The 10928-nt window shown below is 41.5% G+C and overlaps 1 protein-coding gene across 4 annotated transcripts in view; it reads left to right on the top strand.

Moving 5' to 3' along the window:
• Positions 1–394: 394 nt before the first annotated feature.
• srpra (SRP receptor subunit alpha) overlaps positions 395–10928 on the top strand; it is a 71874-nt gene continuing 61340 nt past the window's right edge. For 2 of the 4 annotated variants that reach the window (XM_043676898.2, XM_043676895.2), the window contains exon 1: positions 396–560. In XM_043676898.2, the coding sequence (XP_043532833.1) occupies positions 444–560 (117 nt within the window). In that variant the 5' untranslated portion in view covers positions 396–443. Of the gene's footprint in view, positions 561–866; positions 1088–10928 lie in introns of those variants that run through there. The other 2 variants (XM_043676896.2, XM_043676897.2) reach the window with 2 other exon arrangements.

Here is a 10928-nt window from a genome sequence, read left to right as displayed (position 1 = left end):
AACACCAGGTTGTAGTCCGTCAGGTTTAATTGGAAGCACTAGCTTTCGGAACGCTGCTCCTTCAACAACCTGATGACCATAACCTGGTGTTGTGTGATTTTTAACTTTATCCACCCCAGCCCAACACCGGCATCTCCCAATCAGGGAACTCATTCAATGAGGTCCTACTGGCTGACTTTGTTACAATCACCACGCCACCTTTGGGGTTCTTCTTTTCAAATCGGGGACACGATGAACAAATAGTTTTAAATCACATTGCGGATTTTTTTTCAGCGAAATGCGTGAGCCTCCCGTGCAGGGGAGTGAAGACAAAGATTCACCTCCTTGCAGAGCCTGGTGACCGTCTCCAGGAAGTGACGCGTCCTCCGGGAAGTGACGCGCCGTGGTCCTGACGTGTCCCTCTCCCCCGGATTATTCTGGATGGTTCTGAGGTAGCTCGCGCCATGCTCGACTTCTTCACCATCCTCAGTAAGGGTGGCATCGTGCTCTGGTGCTTCCAGGGCGTCAGCAGCCCCTTCAGCGGCACCGTCAATGCGCTCATTCGGAGCGTCATCCTCCAGGTGAGGGGGCCCTGGGACCAGGGCCGGGGAGTGAGTGAGGGAGGGAGGCCGGCCCCGAGGGATGGGGAGCTTGGGACCGGGGACAGAGGGCACTCGGGACCGGGGACAGAGGGCACTCAGGACCGGATCGCGGTGGTGGGGGGCAGGAGGGGGCGAGAACCCATGGCCGGGGAGGGAGAGGGGGTCGATGGAAACTCCGGCCTCTGGTTGATTGCCCCCTTTCCCGTCGCCGCTAGACCCCTGAACAGGTTGTCAGTAAAGCGTTGGATTAGGGAACGATCTAAAGCAGAGAATAACGGAATTGCTTGCCTCCTCGATAGAGAGTAGTAATTGCCCACCTCACTGGATCAATAGTTGGTCGTGCTGAGTCTTAATCTTTCACTGACACAAGACTCGAAGAAGGACATGTTTATGTAACATGTTTCACAAACTCAGCTTTCCAAAGTATGCTGCATCAAATTGTGTACTCTTGGAAGTGTGGCTGCTGTTGTCATTTGCAGCACCCATTTTACAGAGAGCAATGTTCTGTAAGTAACGGTGTGATCATACTCAGATCATTTGTTTTCATGATGTAGGTCAAATAATTAAATACCAGCCCAGTTAGGATGATGAACTTGCCCGTTTTTATCAGAATATTTTCTGCCCACCTTTGAAAGTTGACAGTTGTCAACTTAGATTTTTGCACTCAAATGTTTGGATTAGGATGCAAACTTTGTAATATGGAGTTGAGTGTTACTGATTGAGCTATCAGCAAAATGAACTTTTCATAGCCCTAGTTTGGTTTAGTATTGCGCAGTTTGATTATTGAATAAATAACTATGAACCAAACATATGTAAAACCAAATTAATAGTATAGGCAGCATGATGCATTGGGAAATGAGGTGATGAATCTAGTTTACTTCAAATGTGTGCAGTTTGCAAAGTTTGTCTTATGTTTAAGCAATACGCTGTCAGAGAGTTCCCAGCTGGGACTAGATATTTTAAATAAATGGATTATGAATTTCTTGAGTTTATGCAATGCATAACTATAATATCAAAATTACTTCTCATGCTTGTTCATATTAACTAAGGACAATCCAGTTTGGGAATGTTGATTTAAAGACATATGCTTTTATCTCCAATTTGTCCCAGTTTTCCTCATTATTGCATCTAAAATCACTTTGTATTTTGAGTGTTGTTATGTTGGGCAATAGAAATTTTGACTGTTTCTTCATTGAGCAGGAGGTGTACAGCCCACATTACTGTATTGAGGTCTGGTGTAGAAATACAGACATAGCTGCATTTGTAATTCAGCATTAAATGCAGTAACCTGATTAGTGTGATAGCTGCAATCATGCCATTGTAGAATTTATCTTCCCATTTGGATATAACTTGTTTTTACATCTCTGTACAATATTTACTGTATTTCATTTTGCGTTTGGGGAGAAGGATGAAAATTTGTTCATCATTCTCTGCAGCATATATCATCAGCATCAAACATAACTAGGAATGATCCATAAGGAGGCATATTGTGATCTGGGGACACCTGCATGATATTTCCCCCTTGCTTTGTGTGTAGTTTCTGATCTCTAGGCATTGTGTGAAGCAAAGAGACTGGTATCAGGCTTTGGAATCACACTGGGGAGTTCAAGCCCTTGCTTGTTAGTCAAATTCAAAAGCTGAATTTAGAATGATTGAAGTACCAAATGAATGACAAGTCCTAATTGCTGTTCTGGGTTGCTTCTACAAATGAAACATAAAATGAGCTATCAAATTGGGATGATTGTGAAATTGTTATGTTGATCTTCAAGAATTGTCAGGTTTTTTTTCTCTTCATTTGAATAGAATAAGAGAATCAAGACTGTGGTGTTTACCTTGCCCCAGTTAGGGTAGAAGTGATATTATGTAGTATTGTCTTCATTGTATTGGAGAAAAATCAAACCAGCTTCAGTGATCTCTGCTGAGAAGTGTAAGCTGAATTGGACTGGCTACGGCTTTCCTTGTTATTGAATGGCTTAGTGATCACCTTGCATTTATAGAAGAGGTTCTTGAGATATCACAAATTTCTTCCCAAGTGCCTCAATTTCTGAGGAGAGTTTTAAGGAATGTGGGAGAAAAGGATCTTAAAGTGAGAAGTTCAAAATGCAGAAAACATCATCTGAACGACTTGACTCATTTCATATTTAAGATTGGAAAATTAATCAGAAAGCCAGTCTGAATTGCTTTGGTGATTTCTTGCCTCTGCAATCAAACAGCTCGTTGGCTGTCATCGCTTTGGTAGATGTTCTTGATTTGTGTTGCCAACTCTATTAACAATTGCCAAAAAAAAACCCAAAATAATTGTGCATGCTGGAACTTGGAAACAAAAACAAAAATTACTGGAAAAACTTAGCAGGCCTGGCAAGTTCTGTGGAGAGAAATCAATTAACGTTTCAGGTCAACTGTACTGAAGAAAGGTCACTGGACCCAAAATGTTAACTCTGATGTCTCTCCACAGATACCTCCAGACCTGCTGAGGTTTTCCAGCAGTTTCTATTTTTATTTGCTATTAATTTGTCCCTTGTCACCAAAATATGACATCAATTTTCAAACAGCATAATTTTGCAGAAGCATAGCGAGTTATTAATTTAATAATTAAATTTTATGTTGTTTATAGTGTTGGTTGAGGGATTAATATTGGCCAGAATATACAATCTTTGCAAACCAAAGAAATTTGTCGCCAGGGAGTGAACCTGTCAAGGCTTCTATTCCTATTTTTGTTCTTGGCTAACACCTATTTGCCATCTGTCAGGAGATGGGTTAAATAAATTGGAATCCAAGATTGACAGAAGAAATGGTAGTTGATCAATGGCCTGCTCTCAAAGAATAGGTGGTTCACAAACAGTTAAGGTATGTTTCCCCCAAAGGGAAGATCAGGCAAACAAATCCAAAGGTCTCTGAATGACAAGATAGATATTGTGATAAAAGGTAATATGTGCTTCGGGCATGTAAGTTAGAAATTACACTTGAGAACCCTCAGGCTGAAGATGTAAGCTTCAGAAGGATGATGAAAAGGCAAATAAGGGCCAAGAGGGAGTATTGAAAGAAACTTGCAGTGAACACGAAAAGGAATCCCAAAGTTTTCTGTGTACACAATTAGTAAAAGGGAAGCAGAAGAAGAAATTGAGCTGATTAGGAGCCAGAAAAGAATTTGCGTATAAATGCAGAGGTCTTGACTGAAATATTAAACAAATATTTATATTTGCATTGGCCCTTCAGGGAGGAAGATGGTACCCAGGCCTTGGTAAAAATGCAGGAAACGCAGACATAAGGAATTTAAAATTTGTAAGGCTGAGGTTTTGGATAGGCTATTGGCACATAAAGTTGGCAAGTTTTACAAAGATGCTGAAGCAGGTGAGGGTGGGAATTGAAGAATTACTAGTATTCATTTTTCAGTCTTCCTTAGACTCGGGTGATGTCAGAAGGCTGGAGAATTGCAAACTATCCTGAGGTTCAAACTATGATGCAGAGATAAGCTCAGCAATTAGACTAGTCATCTTTGCTTTCGGAAGCTTAGACAATAATTATGGGCAAAATTAATAGTCACATTGTCAATGTGGATTAACTAAAGAGAGCAAACATGGATTTCATTTGGGAAAATAATATTCAATTAACTTACTGGAGCTTTTAGATGTGGTAACAGAAATGGTCACATTGTACATGGACTTCCAGAAGACGTTTGATTCACTACCACTTGAGAACCTTTTTCAGCAAAGTTAGAATAAAAAAAGGTAGTAACAACATGGATACAAAAGTAGCTAAATGACGAGAAAGAATAATGGATGATTGAGGAAGCAGTGACATAATGGTCATGCCACTGGATTAGTAGTAGAAAAACCCAGAGTAATTTTATGGGATATGGGCTTAAATCCCACCATGGTAGATGGTGAAATTCTAATTTATTAGAAATTAGGAATAGAAACCTTGCAAAATGGCAACTGTGTAGCTGCTGTCAATTGTTGTAAAAACCTATCTAGTTTAGTATTGGCTATGCTTGTTTGGCCCACATGTGACACCAGACCCACAACAATCTGTTTACCTAACTCAGTGTAATTAAGGATCATCAATGAATACTAGCCTAAATAGTAGTGCCAATGAGTTATGAATGAATTTTTAAAAATATGTTGTTCAGGCACCATTCTTGGTGGGTCCCTGGGTCCCGTGTTTTTTCACTCACTTTCAGATGTGGGAGGGTTGATAGCTTTTGCTGATAGTATTTTACTGAGCTAGACATTGCAGTTTAATGCACATTTTTTAATACCTGCTAATTGAAAGAACTTTGCAAGTATTGTAAATGGAGGAATATAGTTTAGGACCTCAATAAGACAAAGATGTATATATTGATGCAGTGAGTACATCAGGTGGCAGATGAGGTCCACAAGACCATAACACAGGAGTGCAAGTAAGGCCATTTGGCCCAGCAAGTCCACTCCACCATTTAATCATGGCTGAGCATTTCAACTCCACTTACCTGCACTCTCCCTGTAGCCCTTAATTTCTTGCGAGATCAAGAATTTATCAATCTCTGCCTTGAAGACGTTTAATGCCCGGCCTCCGCTGCACTCCGTGGCAATGAATTCCACAGGCCCACCACTTTCTGGCTGAAGAAATGTCTTCTTATTTCTGTTCTAAATTTACTCCCCCTAATTGTAAGGCTGTGCCCACAGGTCCTGGTCTTCCCACCTAACGGAAACACCTTCCCACCCTTTCTAAGCCATGCATTATCTTGTACGTTTCTATTAGATATCCCCTTAACCTTCTAAACTCTAATGAGTATAATCCCGTATCCTGAGCTGTTTATCTTATGTTAGGCCTACCATTCCAGGGATCATCCGTGTGAATCTCCGCTCGACATGCTCCGGTGCCAGTATATCCTTTCTGAGGTGTGGAACCCAAAATTGGACACAGTATTCTAAATGGAACCTAACTGGAGCTTTATTAAGTCTCAGAAGCACATTGCTGCTTTTACATTTCAACCCTCTTGAGATAAATGACAAACATTACATTTGCTTTCTTAATCACAGATTGAATCTGCAAGTTTAACCTTTAAAGAATCCTGGACTACCACTACCCTTTATACTTCGGCTTTATGAATTTTTTCACTGTTTAGAAAATAGTCCATGCTTGTAGTCTTTTTTTCCAAGTGCAAGACCTCACATTTGCTCATGTTGAATTTCATCAGCCATTTCCTGGACCACTCTCCTAAATTGTTTAAATCTTTCTGCAGCCTCCCCACTTCCTCAGTACTGCCTGCCTGTCCACCTAACTTGGTATCATTGGAAAACTTGGCCAGAATGCCCTCAATCCCTTCATCCAGATCATTAATTTATAAAGTGAACAGCTGTGGCCCCAACACTGAACCCTGTGGAACACCACTTGTCACCAGCTGCCATTCTGAAAAAAGAATCTTTTATCCTGACTCTCTGCTTTCTGTCAGACAGCCAATCCTCAATCCATGCCAGTAGCTCACTTTGAACACCATGGGCTCTCACCTTACTCAGCAGCCTCTCATGAAACACCTTATCAGAGGCCTTTTGAAAGTGTAGATAGATAACATCCACTGGTTTCCTTGGATTATACTTGTTACCTCTTCAAAGAATTCCACAGGTTTGTCAGGCACGACCTCCCCACACTAAATCTGCTGACTTGTTCTAATCCGACCCTGTACTTCCAAGAATTTAGAAATCTCATCCTTAACAACGGATTCTAGAATTTTACCAACAACCAAGGTTAGGCTAATTTGTCTATAATTTTCCACCTTTTGTCTTCATCCTTCCTTTAATAAGGGGGTTACAACAGCGATTTTCCAATCATCTGGGACTTTCCTGACTTCAGTGACTTTTGAAAGATCACAACCAACGCCTCCACTATTTCCTCAGCCACATCCCTCAGAACTCGAGGATGTAGCCCATTAGGGCCAGGAGGTTGATCAATTTTTAGACCTTTTAACTTTTCTAGCACTTTCTCTTTTGTAATGGCTACCATACTCAACTCTCCTTAATTGTTGGGATATTACTGATGTCTTCCACTGTGAAGACTGACGCAAAGTACTTATTACGTTCTTCAGCTGTTTCATTATCTCCCATCACTAGCCTTCCAGCATCAATTTGGAGTGGCCCAGTGTCTGCTTTTGCCTCTCGTTTTGTTTCTTATGTATTAAAATAAACTTTTACTATCATTTCTAATATTACTGGTTAGCCTACCTTCATATTTGATGCTGTCCTTTCTTATTTCTCTCTTTGTCATCCTCTGTTTGTTTTGTAGTCTTCCCTGTCTTCTGATTTCTCAGTGCTCTTGGCCACTTTATAGGCTCCCTCTTTTTCTTTGATACATTTCCTGTCTTGCTTTGTCAGCCATAACTGTCTAATTCCCCCCCCGCCCCTCATAATCTTTATTTTCTTTGGGATGAACTGTGTCCCCAATTACACCCAGAAACTCCTGCCATTGTTGCTCTACTGTCTTCCCCGTTAGGTTCTGACTCTAGTCCGATTTTTGTCAGTTCCTCTATCATGCCCCTGTAGTTACCTTTATTTAACGTAACACCATTACATCTGATATTGTCTTCTCTCTTTCAGACCAAACTCTACCATATTATGATCGCTGCATCCTAAGTGTTCCCTTAGTCAGGAGAAGTAAGAGGTAAACCTTTTGGTAGGAAGAATGTACAGATACAGTAGAAAGTGAGGTCTGTTACTCCAAAGGGAGTGCAGGAACAGAGGGCTCTTTTTCTTGTGTGTATGCATAGTTATAAAGTGTGGCAGTGCCAGTTGAGAGCGGTAAGTACATCATTCTGTATCCCTGGTTTTATTAATGAGGCGGAGAGTAAAAAGTCAGATTTATGTTGAATATCTAGAAGATGCTCGTCCAACTTCAGCAGGAGTATTGCATCCAGTTGTGGGCAGTGCACCTTAAGAAAGATATGATGGAAAGTGTGTGGAAGAGGTTTATGGGAATGGTTCCAGTGATGAGGAATTTCAGTTATGAAGATAGATTGGAGAAGGTGGCAGAATTTGGAGAGATAAAGGCTGAGAGGAGATGTGGTTGAAGTGATCAAAATCATGAGAGGTCTCGATAGAAAAAATGGGGAGAAAATGTTCTTCCTCATGAACTGATTGAGAACGAGATGACATAGATTTAAATCAACTTCCGAAAGATGCATAGGTGATATGAGGGAAAGATTTTTTTTTCGTGCAGCAAGTGATTAGGAACTGCAGTGAACTGCCTGAGAGTGTGATGGAGGTAAGTTCAATTAAGATGTTAAGTTCTTTTACTGAGGTTTCATACACGAGATGCAATTTGCACCCACCAACTTTTGCAAATAGTTAAAGTTTATTAAAGCCTGTACAACTAGTTGACCCCTTTGACCCTCCTCGCAGCCATGCAAAGTCGAGTCAAAGAGGCCCAAAACAAAAAAAATACATCCCCTTTTTACAGGTCAGTTGGTAATGCTTACATGTACTCTGGCCACTCCCTCACCGTCACCTGCCACTGAAGATAAACCCCCAGCTACTCCCTAACAGTCACATGCTAACCCAGGTACAATGGTAGGATGAGATCCTCCTCTGAGATAATGTAAATGCCCTAATCCTGGGTAATCATTATGCAAGCGATTTCCTGACTCCGTGATTCCCCAAGACAATGTAGGTTTGATATGCCCTAGCTTCGGGGGATGGCTGTGAAAGCATTTCTGAATGGAAGCGGTTGAATGATAGTTTAATTTGATAATAGGGGAGTAATAGCAAATGACTGTATTAATGGAGTGGGAATCATCCACATTCCTGTATGAATGTCGTCCCCACCCACTTCCAGGATGTTCAGCTAGTGTAATTTAACCCTTTAATATTACATTAATGTCCAGAGAGATGCTCCCATTTAATCTTTTAACATTACGAAGATGCCTCAAAAGTAAGATAGATGTTTCCATGAAAAAGTACAATGTGCAGGGTTCCAGAGAAAAGGCAGGAAAATGGCATCAGGTAAGATGCTCATTGGAACAATGGCCATAACTTGCTTGGTAACAGTTGTGAATCTGCTACCTCTTTTCTGACATCTGAAAGCATGGTGCTACTTTTCATATATATGTTGTCAACACCCAGCTCTACAAATTCTCCACTTCCCTCAACTCATTTACAGTGTCTAAATTGCCAGGATGGTTGACTGACATTCAACACTGATTATTCCATATAATGAGTAACCAAACTAGTGGCAATTTGGTCCCTATTGCAAACTCAATCCCCTTGTCAGGAAATTGGACAGAATCAGTGACTATCATTTGAGGCTGTACCAGACTATAGTGTCATAAGTGGCTCCAAGATGACACCCAAGCATGTATCAATGCCGTAATTAAGATAACCTATTTCCATGACCCTGTCCAATTCAATTAATCTATTCCTGAAACTCTCATCAGGCTTTTGTTACTGACTGGACTTGTTTATTGGAAAGCACTGCTGCCCAGCTTCCCTTCCACTACTTTTATGTAAGCTTGAGACATCTCTTGCATGAACCCTAACACAAACAATGTCTCATTTATCAAGCAGCCCTGTGTTCACTGACATACATTGGCTTACCAACCTTGCATTTAAAGTTCTAATGCTTCTTTCCAAATTATAAAGGCATAAGGAAGAGGAGCATGTATAGATGATACAGCTCCTTGAAGGAGGAGTAAACATGAATGGAGAGAGTTTGCTTTGACTCCTATTTTTCCGCGTGCTCTGCATAAATCCCTTGATGGCCTTGCCCCCATTCCTCCTCTTCCAGCCCCATAATCTTCCAAGATAACACGTTTTAATTTTGACTTTTTGAGCATCCCTGATGTGAGTGCTTCACAATTAGTGAATGTGTATTCAACTTCCAAGACTCCTTTGTGCCAAATTTGTTTTCTAACCTTGTAGAAAATTTTACAGCTTGTTTTTCTTTACAGGTACCTCAGAGATTTTATCTTTTTGGGCTTTTGCTTTAATGTATTTATTTATCTCCTGTTTTACTTCACACATGGGACATTACAAGCACTTTTACAAATACAAAAACATTCCTGAAAAAAATGTTTGTTTTTGAAGTTCTGTTTCAGCAGCTGCTGCTGTTTAATGGCTTGGTTCCTTTAGTTCTTGACTTATCAGTAAATCATAAAATCCTTACAGTGCAGATCAAGGCCATTCAGCCCATTGGGTCTGCACTGACCCTCTGAAGAGGTTCCCACCCAGACCTGTCATCCCGTTTCCTCCTGCTCTCTCCCCCCCCCCCCCCGTCAAATCAAAACGCTCAGAGACACAATATAGTTTTACCTCCTTCATCTTTATTCTCCTCCCTGGAGGGAGAGAGAACGATCACCCTTGTGTGCAGGGAAATGAGTTCTCAGTCTTTTCTAGAAGGGCGGTGTCTTACTGAATTATATAGTCAACTTAGAGGGAAGAGCATCCAGATAAGGCAACATACATATTGATTGGGTAACTGTTACAATCAGCGAGTGCCAGTAGCATGGATGAAGCCATCTCGTGTTACACAATGAATGTATAACATTCACCTTAACTAGCTTCACATAGTGAATACCTCTCACCTTGTTAAACTGACCGTACATACTAAATGCTTCCAATATCATTAAATAGCTCTATAATGAATGCTTTTTCACCAATGTGGCCTCCTTTATATTGGGGAGACAGGCCGTCTACTTGTGGAACGTTTCAGAGAACACCTCTGGGGCACCCGGACCAACCAACCCAACCACCCGTGGCTCAACACTTCAACTCCCCCTCCCACTCCACCAAGGACATGCAGGTCCTTGGACTCCTCCATTGCCAGACCATAGCAACACGACGGCTGGAGGAAGAGGACCTCATCTTCCGCCTAGGAACCCTCCAACCACAAGGGATGAACTCAATTTCTCCAGTTTCCTCATTTCCCCTCCCCCCACCTTGTCTCAGTCCCAACCCTCGAACTCAGCACCACCTTCCTAACCTGCAATCTTCTTCCTGACCTCTCTGCCCCCACCCCCACTCCAGCCTATCACCCTCACCTTATCACCCTCACCTTAACCTCCTTCCACCTATCGCATTTCCAACGCCCCTCCCCCAAGTCCCTCCTCCCTATCTTTTATCTTAGCCTGCTTGGCACACTTTCCTCATTCCTGAAGAAGGGCTCATGCCCAAAACATCGATTCTCCTGCTCCTTGGATGCTGCCTGACCTGCGTTTTTCCAGCAACACATTTTCAACAATGTACGTTGAAACTTTCCTTTCTCAACCCAAATATTAGTACAACCTTAATTTCAGCGTTTCTGATTTTTTTTGCATCCTCTCACTGGAAGTACTCTTATAAAAAGAGAAAGCCCTTGCAGTGGACCACATGATGCTGCAAT

This window comes from Chiloscyllium plagiosum, unplaced genomic scaffold, assembly GCF_037043375.1.
Source record: "Chiloscyllium plagiosum isolate Xiang-an unplaced genomic scaffold, Cpla_swu_hap1 HiC_scaffold_29, whole genome shotgun sequence".
NCBI classification, from domain to species: domain Eukaryota; kingdom Metazoa; phylum Chordata; class Chondrichthyes; order Orectolobiformes; family Hemiscylliidae; genus Chiloscyllium; species Chiloscyllium plagiosum.
The sequence above is the reverse complement of the archived record's forward strand: the minus strand, read 5'-3'. Positions and strand labels throughout refer to the sequence as shown.